This window comes from Bombina bombina, chromosome 4, assembly GCF_027579735.1.
Source record: "Bombina bombina isolate aBomBom1 chromosome 4, aBomBom1.pri, whole genome shotgun sequence".
NCBI classification, from domain to species: domain Eukaryota; kingdom Metazoa; phylum Chordata; class Amphibia; order Anura; family Bombinatoridae; genus Bombina; species Bombina bombina.
This window is the reverse complement of record NC_069502.1, coordinates 122,783,942-122,802,750: the sequence shown is the minus strand read 5'-3', so window position 1 is coordinate 122,802,750 and position 18,809 is coordinate 122,783,942. Positions and strand designations below refer to the sequence as shown.

Here is an 18,809-nt window from a genome sequence, read left to right as displayed (position 1 = left end):
TGTGAGTGCCATCCACAAGCAACTGTCCAACTGCATGTCATCATTGATATTATTATGTTAGGGCATTTTATTTTCTGTCCCCCACCCCTAAAAAAAATTATATCCAAATGCTCTACTGTAAAATGGGTGGTTTTCAAAACAGAGGTATTTAGTCACAATGTGAGATAATGTGACACACTGTTTGGGGTCTATTCTCCAGAGTAAGCAATTTCACCCTATAAAATGAAGAACAGTTTGTATGTCTCCCCAGCTTTCCTAGAATTGTCAACGAACCTTACTTAGCTGCTGCTGTCAGTGCAGGGTGGGTGCTTGGGGTTCTGTAAAATGTCCATATACTATCTGGCTTTTAATTAATTGATACAAATAAAACATGTCGTCAAATCAGCCCTGCATGTTATTAATGAGGAGGTAAAAATATATAAAGGAAATATTCAGATATGGCACTTGTGCAATGAGATATGCAAATTATATCTAACTTTAGAAATATTTCTTGAAGTTGCCAGGTCTGTAATAATGTGTTCAGTAGCAGTTTAGTGACCCAACCTTACAGGGTAACACAATTGAATGTCTTGTTTGTGACTCCGGGGGGCTGAACAGGCAGCTGTGCACTCAGAGAGGAAGGTGCTAGGACCCAGGGCAGAGTGTGTGAGCTCAGGTAGGTCTGTGGCTGCTCCGGTTTCCCCACGCTCTGTCTGATCACTCAGTGCCTCCCTGGGAAGGATATTGGATGTTCCTGCTGCTCTGAGCTATGGGAAGAACTCAGCGTGTGTGCACTGGGAGGAAGGGATTTCTCTAGACAAGTGGGACAAAACCAGGGGATACCCCAGGATGGGATTGTGTGGAGCTGCCCCCCTCATGTCATGTTGTGCACTGGGAATTCTTTACTTTGGAACATTAGGTAATCTGGCAGCAACTTCATCAGAGTATTCAGGTAGGTGATGCACTGCTGTCTATTTGTGCATTGTTTGTCTACAGAATCCCAGGCTGCTGGGTATAGGGATCTGAATGCACTGCAGTTTGTATTTACTCTTACAATCCCACCTATGTCAGTTTTTATTCATATCCTGGGGTAAAATGCAGAGCACTAACGAGTAATGTTTACAAAACTTAACAAAACAGTGCTATTTTACTCCTAAAATATTATGTATAGCTACTTTGATGATTAAGAAAAGTAGTTTTCCAAGTAATAAGCAAAAATGTTAATAGATATTATGGTGTGATTTGTGTACTGGTTATAGCACTGTAGAATGTATATGCATTAGAAATAAACAGAGTGTTCTGTAGAACTTATCACTCAGATATGGGTATTGCTAAACTTATATGCAGTGATCTCTTTGGTGGTTAATATGACTAGTGTGCTTAAGATAACAGGTAGAAATGTGAATGCATTTTAATCTAGTAGTTTAATGTATAATTAGGATTTTCTTTACTGGCAAATGTACAGTATGTGTATTAACTATGCACACCTGCAGCAGATGTGGAAATCTGTTTATACATATTGAGACCTTTCTTATTGCTTATCAAATACTAGAGATAATATCTCTTCATGCCACGATCTACAGTGTTTCCACAGGTGAAACATTTGTTATTACAGAGCCAAATCTTTACAGTTTTTTATCTTCATAATAGGTGACACATTTAAGAACAGCTCATGTCAATATTAGGATTGTTTTACTGTTCTTTTTTCTAAAGTATGCAGAATAAGAAGTAGCCACAAAAGCAGCTAAAGCCCATCTCTTCCAATGGGAACCTTTTGTGCAGTTTGAAAAGTTTTTCAATAAAATAATTTTTATTTGGGAAGGACTCAAACAGTTTTGGAAATACCACACTTGTGTATGTACATATGATGCAAGGAAAGGCTTCATCTTGGTCACTCACTGAGCTTTAAGTCTAGATATATTTATGCACATTGGGCATTTTAATTAAATGCGACTTACTTTTTCTTTTCTTCTTTGTTTACCAAAATTATTTTTTTTTTTTGTGACCGAATTTTGTTTTGCATTTTTGAAACTGTCTAAAACACATTGTTAATCCATTAAATGCCTGAAAGGGTTGAAACAGTCTCAGGATGCAAAGGGTTAATACGTGGAAAAATGCTTATTGGTCAGAGCTGGTGGTCTTAGATCAGTGCATTTTTATAAAATTGTTACTTTGTTGTATGGATTGATGCTTAGTAGAACATGTAGGTACAAATTTCCAAGATATACATATTTTATTTATTAGTTATTATCCAGTTCCCCATTAACTGTAGGTGCTGCCAATTAAAGTATAAATTACTGTATTTCCATGCTAATTTACACAACACAGTGTACAAATACAACTTCTAATTAGGAGATGTTTCCCCCCATTTTTGTATTCTTTAGTAAGAAAAAAAGGAGCTCGGGGGTAGGGAGATAGAACACAAGTTTTCCACTCCACAGACTGGCGGTGAGGACAGGGCAATGCCTGGGATTCAGTTCCTTTTCAGGACTCGGCTATTCACAGTGGAGAAAGGAAAGTGCCTTGTCTTGTACTAAATAATACAAGCACTGGGTATTGATCAATACAAGCCAATTGTACAAGGATCAAGCAAGCCGGCTACAGCCAAGAATGGTGGGGGTTCTGATCTAAGTTTCAAGCTACTTCTATCTGTGCCATCAGGGAAAAACACTCTATAGATGAGACTAAAAATGCAGATGGGTAAAAAGACATGAATTGATAATATAAGTCCAAACTTAAAAATTAATTTTATCTCATTAAAGACCATGAAAATGGCAAATACTACTAGTAACAATGGGATTTTTGTAGTAAGCAACTTGGTCATATACAATCTCGTGCTTTGTAATCCAGATACATGATCAGCTATTTGCCCTTAGAGGGAGTGACATCACAACATTACCGCTTCAAAGATTTTATTACAACAACATTTTTAAAACTAAGAGTGTGACAACTGAAAAGATCCTTATTTTTCTGGATGTGCTGACTGACTTGCAGGCACAGATAGTATGTCTGTTACAGGAGTTAGCTGGATACGTATGTATTCTTGTGCCCCAAATCCATCCAAATGCTTGCCACATGTTAAAGAGCTAAATGTAGGTAACCATGTGTGCAAAGTACTGGCCACACTCGGAGCTAGCCGCAAATGTGCTGGCCACAGACACAATGTGCTAGCCACATATTGAGCTGGCCACAGATACAATGTGATAGCCACACACTGAGCTGGAAACATATACAATGTGCTAGCCACATATTTAGCTGGCCACATATACAATGTGCTAGTCACATACTAAGCTGGCCACAGATACAATGTGCTTGCCATATACTTAGCTGGCCACAGATACAATGTGCTTGCCACATACTTAGCTGGCCACAGATACAATGTGATTGCCACATACTTAACTGGCCACAGATACAATGTGCTTGCCACATACTTAACTGGCCACAGATACAATGTGCTTGCCACATACTTAGCTGGTCACAGATACAATGTGCTAGCCACATACTTAGATGGTCACAGATACAATGTGCTAGCCACATACTTAGATGGTCACAGATACAATGTGCTAGCCACATACTAAGCTGGCCACAGATACAATGTGCTAGCCATACATTGAGCTGGCCACATATAAAATGCGCTAGCCATACACTGAGCTGGCCACAGATACAATGTGCTAGCCATACACTGAGCTAGCCACAGAAACACTAAGCTGACAACAGATACAAAGTGCTGGCCACAGATACAATGTGCTAGCCATATACTGAGCTGGCCACAGATACAAGTTGCTAGCCATAGAAGGACACATCTATGTGTATGCAAAAATATCTAGCCTTCTATAGATAAATTCAAAAGGTTAGCCATTTTAACTTACTGTAAAGGAGTGCAGGTACGAATTTCCCATGAGGCATAAGAAGAGTATCTGCTTAGGTAAAGTTACTTTGCAAGCCCCTTAAAATTGTCTTAGATACAGTATATCCTACAAAATAGCTGCCTAATTCAAAAATTGCATTTGGTAGATTTTTTTTTTTAATTAGACAATATGTTTTTGCAAACCAGTGGTGATATTGATATGATTGTGGTGAGGTGGCATGTGGTACCAGACTAAAATAAGGGGTCGATTTATCAAAGGCTTTCGCCAGCCTTTGAGCCCCTACAAGAGAACCTGCACGCCATATTTAACAAGCAGCGGTCATCAGACCGCTGCTTTTCTAACCTTTCGCCACCTCTAAAGTGGCAAAATTCAATCTCCACTGGGGCGGGTTTGCACGTGAGTGCAAAATAGTGCTCGTGTACAATGCTGAATTCCGCCAGGGGAATTCAGCCTGCCAGAGGCGAGCTGCAGTGGATAAGGGTACGTATATGCGCCCCTGTCCGCCACAGCTTGATAAATTTCCCCCGTGACTATGGGGATGATATCGCCAACAACATGAATATAAATTGTTTTAGTTAAACTAAGGATTGCATATAATGTTATAGTAATAATGTGATTTTTTTTTTTTGTAAAAGTAACTATACTATAGTACTAAAAGTTGCTACCATTATCCATTTAAGTCCTGTAGAGGTTTTGAGGAATCTTTCCATTTTAACCTGCTGGTGGAACATTTGGGAAAAACATATTTATATCACATAAAGGTCAAAGGTCAGTTATGAAGATCTGAAGTGTCCAGCCAGGGAGTAGAGGGGCAGATTGGATTTGCTCAGTGGTTTTTAACTGTAGTTAACAAACAGCCACCTGTAGCTGTCAACAAAATGACAAGTAATACACAAACGCTGCTGTTCTCCTGTCTCCTGCTGTTCATAGCCTTTGTCCATGGGAGAATGAACTGGGCACAGGGAGTGACACCAAGACATCCTCACTGGCTGCCTCTGCTGTGGCCCTTGCTATTGTTCATCCTTTGTCTTACTGGTAAATCACAATAGTATTGTCTTTTTTTTTTTAGCTTTTATCATGAATGAAAAATTGCAGCAAAAGAGTAATTAAACAGTAGAAATCAGTTAGATATGATGTATTCAAAGGAAAGATTAGCCTGAGAATAATATGTAGTTGTCATTTTATAATTATATTAGCTGTTTAAATATTAAAGAAATAGTCTCTTCTAAGAGCCATTAGTGACTGATAAAATGTGCTAACAATGTCTGTGGGAAATGTTAGTTACTGTTTAAAGGGATGCTAAACCCAAGTTTTTTTCTTTTATGATATGGTTGCAATTTTAAGCAACTTTCTAATTTACTCCTATTATCAATTCTTCTTCGTTCTCATGCTATCTTTATTTAAAAAGCAGGAATGTAAGCTTAGAAGCCAGCTGATTTTAGGTTCAGCACCCTGGATAGCATTAGCTTACTTGTGGATATATTTAGCAAACCTATAAGCAAGCATAACCCAGGTTCTGAACCAAAAATGGGCTGGCTCCTACGCTTTACATCCCTGCTTTTTCAATAAAGCTAGCAAGAGAATAAAGAAAAATGGATAATAAGAAAGTTGCTTAAAATTGCATGCTCTATCTGAATCATTAATGAAAAAAAAATTGGGTTTAGTATCCCTTTAACAATGTTGCTATATTCATTGCCCCAAAATAATCAGCTCTTTCACCTGTAAAAAAATACAATACCCCCCCAACATTAAAACCCACCACCCACACACACAACCCTACTCTAAAACCCACCAAATCTTCCCTTAAAAAAACCTAACACTACCCCCCTGAAGATCTCCCTACCTTGAGCCGTCTTCACCCAGCCGGGCACAAGTGGACCTCCAGAGGGGCAGAAGTCTTCATCCGATACGGGCAGAAGAGGTCCTCCAAGCGGCAGAAGTCTTCATCCAAGCGGCATCTTCTATCTTCATCCATCCGGAGTGGAGCGGGTCCATCTTCAATCCAGCCGACGCGGAGCCATCCTCTTCAAACGACGTCCTAACACTGAATGAAGGTTCCTTTAAATGACGTCATCCAAGATGGCGTCCCTTGAATTCCGATTGGCTGATAGGATTCTATCAGCCAATCGGAATTAAGAGTTTTATGTTACGGCGTTAGCCCATAAAACTCTTAACTACTGACTTTTAAATGCGACAAGAGTCTTGACAGGAGAGGGTCTACCGCTCACTTCTTCCAAGACTCGTAATACCAGCGTTAGGCAAATCCCATTAAAAAGATAGGATACGCAATTGACGTAAGGGGATTTGCAGTAGCCTCGAGTCGCGGAAGAAAAGTGAGCGGTGAGCCTGTACCTGCCAGACTCGTAATACCAGCGGGCGTTAAAAAGCAGCGTTGGGACCTCTCAACGCTGCTTTTTAAGGCTAACGCCAAACTCGTAATCTAGGCGATTGTTTGAAAATGTTATATGTCCATAATTAATAATAATATTTTTTGGAGTTAAAGGGGCATGAAACACAAACTTTTTCTTTCATGGTTCAAACAGAGCACACAAATGTAAACTACTTTCCAATGTACTTCTTTTATCTAATTTGCTTCCTTCTCATGGTATGCTTTGTTAAAAAGTATATCTAGATAGGCTCAGAAGCTGGGAGTTAGCTACTGATTGGTGGCTGCACATATATGGCTCTCTTGATTGGCTTACCAATGTGTTCAGCTAGTTCCTAGTAGTGCATTGCTGCTCCTTCAAGAAAGTATTAGAACAGAATGAAGCAAAATTAATAATAGAAGTAAATTGTAAAGTTGCTTACATATGTGTGCTCTATATGAATCATTAAAGAAAATGTTTGGGTTTAATGTCCCTTTAACCCCTTGAGTGCTAACGACGGCTCAGAGCCGTCGATAGCACTCAACCAACTTTTTTACAATCTGGGGGCTCCTACCGACTCCCACCCCGACGATCAAGCCTGTATAGTGACAGGCATCGCCAGGGCTTCCCATTACGTGTGGTGACATCACGCGCAATGACGTGATGAGGTCACCACGCAACTTTATTTAAAATTGACAATACAAAGTATAGGGAAAGGGGGCATGCTTCTTAGAAGCCTGTATCTCAGGCATCTAAGCAGCTACAGACCCCAAGACCCACCATTGGGAAGGTAATCGCCTAACCTTTCCAAAGGTATAAGTCTTGGGGATCTGGGGGGGAGGGGGTTTAAAATAGTAAATTAAATTAAATTACAAGAAAAGGTAACAAGGTGTTTTTTTTTTACTACATATAATTACAATATCAAACTGATTAATATTATTTAAATGGACATAAATGCATACATAATTTAGGTTTTAGAAGCATTTAATTTTTTAAGTAAAAATGTAAATGTTTTTGCAAATCAAGAGCAGTCCAAGAACACACACCTTGAAAGCTATTGAGTGTATTTATTTGGACTCCTGTGCCAAGCCAGATGCCAGATATGAATGAGTTCATTCACTTATCTAGTTAGTAATCACTATGTTGCATATAGTTGGGTCTCAGTAGTGGACCTACTCAACAGACAGCCCTGTTGCAAAACTTTTTGGGCCCCCAAAGTTAACTTAGTAGTAAGCAATAGTAATAATACACATTCTGCTCTGAATAATAATTAGGCGTATAGATAGAGAGATCTGCAACCTGCAATAATAAGGCTCCCCTGCATTAGCATTGTACACATTCTGCATGCTCCTGTGTATAGACTGACTGCTGTGCACCCCCAGCACTTGTGTCCTGGTGCCTCTGCATCTGCTGCAGCAATGGTTTATACAAGGATTTTACATTTGTGCAAGGTCCATTACTTCCTGTCACTGCCCCACAAGAGGGTATCTTACCCATGCTCAGAAGAGGCAGTATACAACTTATGTACTCATCATGTCAGCTCAATTATGTCACTATAGGCAGTGGTTACACTAAGTAATTTTAAGTGTTTATTTTGCAAAAACGTTGTTTGTTGTCCCTCTAAGCATATTTATGCAGGATTATCTCCAGCCTTTCTGGAGTGGAAAAGTGCAATATGCAGAGAGAGATACATTTACTGAAACCAGGCCAAATTGTATGATGAATTCAAGTTTTAATTTAAATGTGCTTTTAACACCAACAACTAAATTCACTTAATGTTTGCATGAATTTATTGGGGATTTAAAGGGACAGTTTATTTCAGAATTGTTATTGTTTAAAAATATAGATAATCCCTTTATTACCCATTCCCCAGTTTTGCATAACCAACACAGTTATATTAATATACTTTTTACCTCTGTGATTACCTTGTTTCTAAGCCTCTGTAGACTGCCCCTTATCTCAGTTCTTTTGACAAATATGCAGTTTAGCCAATCAGTGCTGACTCATAAATAACTCTGCGGGAGTGAGCACAATGTTATCTATATGACACACATGAACTTGCAGTGTCTAACTCTCACAAACTTCCAAAATTCTCTGAGATAAGAGGCAGTTCAACGGCTTAGAAATCAGCATATTAGCCTAGCTAGGTTTAACTTTCCACAAAGAATACCAAGAAAGCAAAGCAAATTTGATGATAAAAAGCATTTGGAAAGTTGCTTAAAGGGACACTGAACCTATTTTTTTTCTTTAATGTTTCAGATAGAGCATGTAATTGTAAGCAGCTTTTAATTTACTCCTATTATCATTTTTCTTCATTTTCTGTTACGTACAAGATAGGGACTTTAGGTTTGTTCTTAAGTTGAATTTGTATGTAAGTTGGAACAGGCACTTTTTTTAGGTGAAACTCTAGCCAAACATTTTTTTTTGTTTTGGATAGCATAGGATAAAGTTTGTTTTGCTATCTGTGCCCCTGTTCAGAAAATTTCACATCACTTTCTGTCCTTGTGACAATTGGATTTTCAGTATTTTGGATTATCCTGGAAAGAAGGATTGTCGATAAAGCTCTATTTTCTCTGTATGTAAGTACGAGTTGTACTTAAGTCGGATGTCTGTAACCCGAGGACTGCCTGTATCTTTATTTGAGAAAGCAGGAATGTAAGCTTATGAGATGGCCCATTTTTGGTTCAGCACCCTGGGTAACGCTTGCTGATTGATGGCTACTGTGACATAGAAACATAGATATTGACGGCAGATAAGAGCCATAGGCCCAGCAAGTCTGCTCGATATTACCTAACAGTATAAACTTATCTAGTTCGTAGGATAGCCTTATGCTTGTCCCAGGCATTTTTAAAGTCCCCCACAGTGTTTGTCATTACTACCTCTTGAGGAAGTTTATTCCAAAAATCAATCACTCTTTCTGTAAAGAAGTGCTTCCTCAAATTACTCCTGAATCTACTACCCTTCAGCTTGAGATCATGACCCCTTGTTCTTGAATTTTCTATTTTATGTAAAATACCCACAGACTCAGTTTTACTAAGCCCTTTAACATTCTTGAAAGTTGCTATCATATCACCTCTTTCCCTTCTCTCCTCTAAGGTATAAATATTTAGGTCATTGAGCCTATCCTGGTAAGTTTTAACCAGGGTTAACCAACCCTGCACCAGTCACTTATTTGGCACAGAAAGGGTTAACAGATCTGTCACAGTCTAGCCACTTTAGGCAAGTCTGTGACTTAGTTCAGTGGATGCAAGGGTTAACAACACTGTCTAGACTTAGACAAAATGCCCAAACTCCCCTTTAATGCCACTCACACACTAAACTATCTCTAAGCTGCCACCACTTAAGGTTTGTTATATGGGAAATTTTAATAAAAAAAAATAATCCTAAAACACAGTCTTAATACTACCAGTCTCTTTCAGTAACGTGGTTCAAATATTAGACAAAGGCAAAAACATAATAAGTGAATATTTATTATGCGAAAAGCAATGCACAGTGCATTATTAATAAAAATATAATAACAAATAGAATCATACACAAGCAAACAGTTTTAAAATAAAAAGGAGAAATAATAGAACCTTATACTTTACTAGCTTTAGTTGTCTGTGTCAGGGAGATTGGCAGGAAAAGATGGTCACTCACTCTGTTGATACACAGCCTCCCATGTAAAATGAACAACTTGTATTGTTAGACACAAATTTTTATACCTGTTTCTCTAATATCAAATTGCTTGACCCAGCCTTCTTACAGAGGGCCCAGAAATATCCACTCCCCTCTTTTAACAACATGTCATAAAGTTCAGAGTCTTTGGCTAAAATTATAGAACACCTTTTAACTTCTGTTTTACATATTCAGCACATACATCTATATAAGCTATTTCCATTGCTTATATTGCTTCCATTTCCATTCAGTGACATCATGAGAATTAGTTTGGTACCAAATATGACATGGTTGTCATATTTTCATCATCTAGTGTCATAATATGGTTAAAAGCATGTCTCAAGTTGTACTAGTGTCCTCTTATTGACCTTATCTAGCTCTGGGTAGAGGGCACTGCTTTTTGTCTCTTGTGCTGACATTTTTACTTACTTGATGCATCAATAGATATGCAATAACATTTGGTCAAGTGGAACTTAGAAACTATTTATTAGGGGTTCTGGTGTATCTAAGGGAAAACACAGCAACACATTTCTTCTGAAAAAACAAATGTTTTTAGCACAGAAGTTAAAGAGAATGAACAATTAGCATTTAAATCATGAGGTATGACAGCTACATTTAACCACCAATCAGCAAGCACTACAGAGGTACTGAACCAAAGATGGACCGGCTCCTATGCTTACATTCCTGCTTTTTCAAATAAAGATACCACAAGAACAAAATAAATATTAATAATAGGAGTAAATTAGAAAGTTGCTTAGAATTGCATGCTCTATCTGAATCATGAAATAAAAAATTTGGTTTTAGCATCGCTTTAAAATTGCATGCCTTTTGGAATCATGAAAGTTTAATTTTGACCAGACTGTCCCTTTAATCTTGACAGTCCCTTTAAGAACAGGAGCATTTAAATTGGCAAACTAAAGGAGATGTTCAACCCTGTTAAAACGCTAATATAGTAAAAATAAAACAAATATAGAGATTATGGCAATAGATGCATTGCTTGTTTTTACTTAAATAAATACAGTGTGTGTAATGTTGCTATCTATTTTGAAAATGTTGCCCTGATCATCTTGATACAGAACAGTATTATGAAGAGGTGTTGCATGTTACACAATACTTACCATCTGTCCCATTTCCCAGGCACAGATTTGTTTTTTGACCTCCTCTATCATGGTGTTATTGTTCACATGCATTACAAAAATCTGCCCTGAGATGTGGGCTTGATGTCATCTTATGGTTATATACTTTATTTAATAGCATACTTTAGTATCTCCTGCCAGAGCCAGGGACCGCGCTAAGTAATATCGTCTTAGTGCGGCCGGCTCTCTGTATGCCCTGTTGTTCACATTATTGCTATCCTCATTTGTCTATGTTCTATCCTTTGCGCTTTTTATATTCTTGCTACCTGGACATGACCTTGGCCTTGTTCCTGGCACCGAGCCTAGATAGGAGGAGTTAAAAGTTCATCTCAGGATTGGTCCTCCTAATAAATTAGAGAGTATGATTGCCCTTGTGATCCAGTTCATTTGGAGGTCCTTCAGGCTTACCATGGTTTGCCAGCTGCTGGGCACGGAGGTATAAAAAAGACTGGATTTAATCACTAGACATTTTTGGTGGCTTGGATTGATGGAAGATATTTGTAAGTTTGTTATATCGTGTTACACTTGTGCCAGAATGAAGCAGTCTACCTTGGCTCCAGTGGGCCCACTTCACTCTTTGCCTATCCCTGATGCTGATTGGTCCTGCATTTCCATGGATTTCATTGTTGATTTATCTTTGTCTGATGGATTTGATACCACTCTGCTGGTTTTTGACCACTTTACTAAGATGGCCAATTTTATTCCTGCTGCTGGACGTCCTTCTTCTAGTATCACGGCTACTTTGTTCATTAAAGACGTTTTTCATTTTCATGGTTTACTGCAGGATGTGTTATCTGACAAAGGCTCTCAGTTTGCCTTGAGAATTTGGCAGCATTTCTGTTCCAGCCTGCACATTTTAAGTTCCTCCAGATAACATCTACAGACAAATGAGCAGACTAATCAAATTATGGAACAGTATTTGCAATGTTTTTCATCTTACCTCTTGGGTAACTGGGCCTGGTTGCTTCATATAGCTGATCTTGCCTGCAATGCCATCGTTCCATTAAGATGTCTTAGTTTTTTGCTAACTGTGGCTTTCACCCTGTGGTACTTTTGGATCTTCACTCTTCTTCACCTGTTCCAGAATTGAACCAGTGCTTATCCTTTTGGCTTGACAACAACAGAAATTGTTCGCAAATAGATCACATTCTTTTGCTTGTGGGGATCTGGTGTGGTTGTCTACATTACATTTGAAGATGTCTTGTTCTTTTAAGAAGTTGGATCCTCATTTTGTGGGCCCCTTTTGTCCTATGGCTGAGAAGCTTGAACTTCTGTCTGACCCTTCTACTAAGATCTGCTACCTTAGGACTAAGTTATTGTTTTATAAATTTTGGAACTGTGCCCTGACCTGCTTTATCCCTTTGCTTTGAACTGCTCTTCTGTCTTTAAACCCTAGCTTGTTCCCGGATTATTCTACAGTTATCCTGAAGACTGTTTACTGCTCATTCTCTGCACTACTAGTTCCTGCCAACAAAGCAGGTAATTTGCCTGTTACCTTATAGATTGCAGCAAAATTAAAGTATGGATGCCTTGGTCCAGGGGTTGACTAATTTTATTAACTAATTTCTACCTTTCCAAATCATAGTCCAGTGGTGTTGGATCCTTATTCATGTGCTTTAAACTGTATTTATTTAGAATTATTTTATTATGTCTTCTAAATTATTGTCTCTTATACACAATGTATGTATAATTAGCCATTATTTTGGCTGCTTGAACTTCTTTTTTTCAAGATATAATTGAATATAAAATAGCAAAAAAGATGTGATAGAAGATTATTTGTTGAACAAGTGCTTGCTTATATCTATGTGTTTAACTCATGCAGATGGGTTAAACACATGATTAAAGTCCATTCCACAGTAGCAGTGTACTTCCAGGAGCTAGCTAAGCACATTTTGTGAGCCAATAACAAGACACACGTGTAGCTACAAACCACCAGCTAGCTTACAATAGCACATTGCTGTACCTGTGACTACCTAGGTATGCTTTTCAACAAAGGATACAAAAAATTAATGTTGATAACATAAGTAATTTAAAAAGTCTCTTAAATATGGCATGATTTGTCTGAGCTATAAAGGTTTAATTTTAACTTTCATGTCCTTTTAAATTCCTCCTGCACACTCCTTTTAATGTATGAAACCTTTAAACAACTAAAATATTCTCATTTGGAATATTCATTTATAGTTGCAATTACATGTTTAGATATATGAAATAGTTAATTGCACACACCATGAAAAACTATTATTAGTTAAGTGAAACTTACATTTAGGTCACCAAAAAAGTCTGTTGCATGTTTACCCAATCCCAGTGTGATATACACTATATGGTATGTAGACACCCTTACTAATAATGGAGTGGAGTTCTGGTGTTTCAGCCACTTCCATTGCTTACAGGCGAATAAAATCCAGCACATAGCCATGAAATCTCTATAGTCAAGCATTGGCAGTACAATGAGTCATGCTAAAGAGCTGAGTGATATTAAACGTGGCACTGTCATAGGATGCCACCTTTGCCACAAGTCAGTTTATGAAATTTTTGCCCTATTAGATCTACCCTGGTCAACTGTAAGTGCTATTATTGTGAAGTGGAAGCTTCTATGAGAAGCAAAAGGAGTGCTGAAGGGCATAGCAAGTAAAAACTACCTATCATCTGTTGAATTGCTCACTACAGTCCCAAACAGCGCCTGGAAGCAACATCAGCACAATAACTGTGGTTCAGGAGCTTCATGAAAAGGGTTTAGATGGCCGAGCAAATGTACACAAGCCTCACATCAACATACCCAATGCAAAGAATTGGCTGGAATGGTGTAAATCACACTGACAATGGACTCTGTGGAAACTTATTTTCTGGAGTGAGGAATAGTGTTTCACTATCTGGCAGTCTGATGGAAGATACTGGGTGTGGCAGATGCCAGGATAAAGCTACTTGCCAGAATGCATAGGGCATACTATAAAGTCTGGAGGAGAAGGAATACTAGTTTAGGGCTGTTTTTTCAGGGTTTGGGTTAGGCCCCTTATTTCCACTGAAGGGTCATCTTATTGCTACAGGATAGAAATACATTTTAGACTATTTTTAATGCTTCCAAGTTTATAGTAATAGTTTGGGGAAGGGCCTTTCCCGTTCCAGGAAGACTGTGTCCCTGTGCACAAAACAAGGTCCATGAAAGCATGGGATGACGTGTTTGGTGTGGAGGAACTTGATTGTCCGGCACAGAGCCATGACTTCCACCCCACTGTACACCTTTGGAATGCCAATTGTGAGTCAGACCTTCTCTTCCAAAATCAGTGACTAACCACACAAATGCTTTTTTTGTCTGAAAGGGCACTTATTACCAGACACACTACAAAATCTTGTGGAAAGACGTCCCAGAAGAGTTGCCACTTTTATAGCTGCAAAAGTGGCTGGGTTTTGGAATGGAATGACCAACAACCTCATATAGGTGAGATTGACAAGTTTCCACATACTTTTGTCCATTTAGTGTGTGTGTATGTGTATGTATATACAATATATATATATATATATATATATATATATATATATATATATATATATATATATATATATACAGTGGATATAAAAAGTTTACACGCCCCTGTTAAAATGTCAGGTTTCTGTGATGTAAAAAATGAGACAAAGATAAATCATTTCAAAACTTTTACCTATAAACTGCACAACTCAATTGAAAAACAAACTGAAATGTTTTAGGTAGAGGGAATAAAAAATATAAAAATAAAATAATATGGTTGCATAAGTGTGCACACCTTTAAACTAATACTTTGTTGAAGCACCTTTTAATTTTATTACAGCACTCAGTCTTTTTGGGTATGAGTCTATCAGCATTCAGCATGGCACATTTTAACTTGGCAAGATTTGACCACTCTTCTTTCCAAAAACACTCCAAATCTGTCAGATTGCGAGGGCATCTCCTGTGCACAGCCCTCTTCAGATCACCCCACAGATTTTCAATCGGATTCAGGTCTGGGCTCTGGCTGGGCCATTCCAAAACTTTAATCTTCTTCTGGTGAAGCCATTCCTTTGTTGATTTGGATGTATGCTTTGGGTCGTTGTCATGCTGAAAGATGAAGTTCCTCTTCATGTTCAGCTTTCTAGCAGAAGCCTGAAGGTTTTGTGCCAATATTGACTGGTATTTGGAACTGTTCATAATTCCCTCTAGCTTAACTAAGGCCCCAGTTCCAGCTGAAGAAAAACAGCCCCAAAGCATAATGCTGCCACCACCATGCTTCACTGTGGGTATGGTGTTCTTTTGGTGATGTGCAGTGTTGTTTTTGCGCCAAACATGTCTTTTGGAATTATGGCCAAAAAGTTCAACCTTGGTTTCATCAGACCATAACATCTTTTCCCACATGCTTTTGGGAGACTTCAGATGTGTTTTTGCAAAATGTAGCCCGGCTTGGATGTTTTTCTTCGTAAGAAAAAGCTTTCGTCTTGCCACTCTACCCCATAGCCCAGACATATGAAGAATACGTGAGATTGTTGTCACATGCACCACACAGCCAGTACTTGCCAGATATTCCTGCAGCTCCTTTAATGTTGCTGTAGGCCTCTTGGTTGCCTCCCAGACCAGTTTTCTTCTCGTCTTTTCATCAATTTTGGAGGGACGTCCAGTTCTTGGTAATGTCACTGTTGTGCCATATTTTCTCCACTTGATGATGACTGTCTTCACTGTGTTCCATGGTATATCTAATGCCTTGGAAATTCTTTTGTACCCTTCTCCTGACTGATACCTTTTAACAATGAGATCCCTCTGATGCTTTGGAAGCTCTCTGTGGACCATGGCTTTTGCTGTGGGATGCGACTAATAAAAAGTCAGGAAAGACCTACTAGAACAGTTGAACTTTATTTGGGGTTAATCAGAGGCACTTTAAATGATGGCAGGTGTATGCTGACTCCTATTTAACATGATTTTGAATGTGATTGCTTAATTCTGAACACAGCTACATCCCCAGTTATCTGTGCACACTTATGCAACCACATTATTTTAGTTTTCTTTATTTTCTTCCCTCTACCTAAAAGATTTCAGTTTGTTTTTCAATTGAGTTGTACAGTTTATAGGTCACATTAAAGGTGGAAAAAGTTCTGAAATGATTTATCTCTGTCTCATTTTTTTACATCACAGAAACCTGACATTTTAACAGGGGTGTGTAGACGTTTTATATCCATTATATATATGTATGTTTGTGTATATATTTATATTTATTTATATTTATTTTCTTACCTGGGTCTCAACCTGCAGCCAACACACGCTGGCTTCCAACCAAACACACTGAAAAGTCCCAAGACCCATGCTTATGCAAAGAATTAATATGTGTAGTTGTTTATTTGGGTTTACATTAAACTTTCATGACTCAGAGCATGCAGTTTTAAACAACTTTCCAATTACCTTTCATTATCAAAATGTGCACACTTTTTGAGGCATCAACTCCTACTGAGCACATGCAACAATTCATAGTATACACAGGTATATGAATTTTATGATTGGCTGATGACTGTAATTTCAATTCATTACCTTTTTATTATGCATTTTTTGATTATGCAATTATACTGTATTTAATGGTTCTTTAATCTGCTTACTCAGTTGTAACTATTATTTACCACACTAAAAGTTTCACACTGGGTCGACATAAGGAGAACATGGAAAAAACATTTGTAAAAACTACGATTCTGCAGCCTGTCATAGATTTTGATGGCAGATAAAAAAAACATAGGCGCTACAAGTCTGCCTAAAAATGTATGTTTATTTAGTTTGTAGGATAGCCTAATGATTATCCCAAGCATTCTTGAAGTCCTCCCCAGTGTTTGCTCTAAGCATCTTTAATTGTAGTTTATTCCATGAATCAAATATCCTTTCTGTGAAGAAGTTCTGAGTTAAATTAAGGAGAAAGCAATCAAAACAAATAATAAAAGTAGATGACTTTTTTTGTTTTAAAGGGACAGTTTACTCAAAATGTTTCTCCCCTTTAATTTGTTCCCAATGATCCACTTTACCTGCTGGAGTGTATTAAATTGTTTACAAGTAGCTCCTTTACCCTTATATTGGCATTTGAAATTGTTGATTTAGCATGTGGTATCCCCACCTATTCTGAAAGTTTGTGGCCGCGCGTACCAGCTATAGATAAGCTTTGTAAACACAGCCAGCAGAAGAAATTACACTCCCAGTGCGATATAGCAGAGATAAGGTAATAAAATGTTGATTTTCCTTTGTTCTCTCAAAGTACTGGTGATTGTTTTAAGGACACATATAAGATAAAGAAGCAGGTATATGTGCACAATGTGATACAGTAATGAGATCAGATTATACCTACAAGCTCAACCCATTTTATTAGGTTGTGGCTTCAAAACACAAAATCAGAGCTTTAATATACACAAATAAGCCTTAAAAAGCTAATTTTCAAACATTTTTTACTCTGCCGTTGGTAAAAAAAGCAATTGTAAACACATTAAGGGAAAAACTATTTTACAGTATACTGTCCCTTTAACTTAATATGCTATGGGGGAAATACTTTTTAATTTTAAAGTTCCTTTACATTTAGTTTTTCTAACGTACTAATATTGTAACCTAAATATCAACAACAACTCACTAATGGAGTTAAAACATAGATGTTTCCAAACTTGATAATGGAATGCTGTTTATCTGTTCCTTAGTTTCATGGTTCAATTCAATAAGTCTGGGAAGAAATAAATTACCATATTAATGGTTTATTAATCCAGATCAAGGCTTTGTAACTGACCCAAACAGTCGGACAAGCGTTGCAACTGTCTTTTTTTAATTTTTGCATATGAACAGCTAATTAGATCACTCACTGGTCGTTTCTTCTCAATTGAGAAAGGTCTTGTTGGCAAAGCTTCTAAAATATGCAGAGATCATAATTGCTTCTGGGAAAATAAATCTGTGACACGTCTGTTGTGTGTGACATGCTAATAATGTTGTGACCACCAACCACTTTATTGGTGTCCCAAAATGTTTAGGCAGGCAGCACGACTAATGCAAAATAAGACGAATATAACTCAGGATTATATCACATTGTGCACTGTTGTATTTTAAATTAAAAATAAATAAATAAAAGTGATCATTGTTACTATGTATCTTATAAATTTGTATTAAATTTAATAGTTGGAAATAAGTGCATACTTTTCAATAAAACTAAGAAATTAATTTCAGCTGCATTTTGTCATATCTCCCAACAAGGGCAAGGTTTTGTTTTTCACTTTGGAAGGGTCCATCCCACTAAACAGTTTTTTTCTTTCACAATTCATATAAAGCATACAATTTTAAACAACTTTCTAATTTACTTCTATTATCAAATTTTCTTCATTCTCTTTTGATCCATCTGTTTACAAAAATATATTACATGAGAATGTCTTCTCTTTCTGCAGGGTCTTCACATTTTAATTGATATACCCTTGAGAACAATAGGTGAAGGTTTTATTGAGCAAAACATTATTTCAAATACAAAAATATGATGATTGATATGTTAAACAAAACAGGGATAAACACTGAGCCATGAGGCACACTGCTAGACACTGACCTATTATATGAATGTTCTACATTAAATGTATCCTTAACGCAACATTTAATGATAATTTACATGCTCTAATTCTTTTCATTCTTTAGCACATGAAATGTTTGCATTGTTAACCTTAGATAGTTTAACTGGTAGAAAACTAATTATCAGTCTCGTGAAAAAGGATTAAAAAAATAGTATATTCCTACTCTGGATCTGCAAGCCTTGCTGTGATTGGCTGGTTTGTGCATAAAAATGTGCTAAATGATTCTTTCTTTACAT

The 18,809-nt window shown here is 37.5% G+C and overlaps 1 protein-coding gene across 1 annotated transcript in view; it reads left to right on the top strand.

The window, feature by feature from the left end:
- The first annotated feature begins 800 nt into the window (after positions 1-800).
- Positions 801-18,809, top strand: part of EVA1A (eva-1 homolog A, regulator of programmed cell death) — a 595,363-nt gene continuing 577,354 nt past the window's right edge. The window contains exon 1 of the mRNA XM_053709620.1: positions 801-931. Coding sequence (XP_053565595.1) covers positions 829-931 — 103 coding nt within the window. The 5' untranslated portion in view covers positions 801-828. The remainder of the gene's footprint in view (positions 932-18,809) is intronic.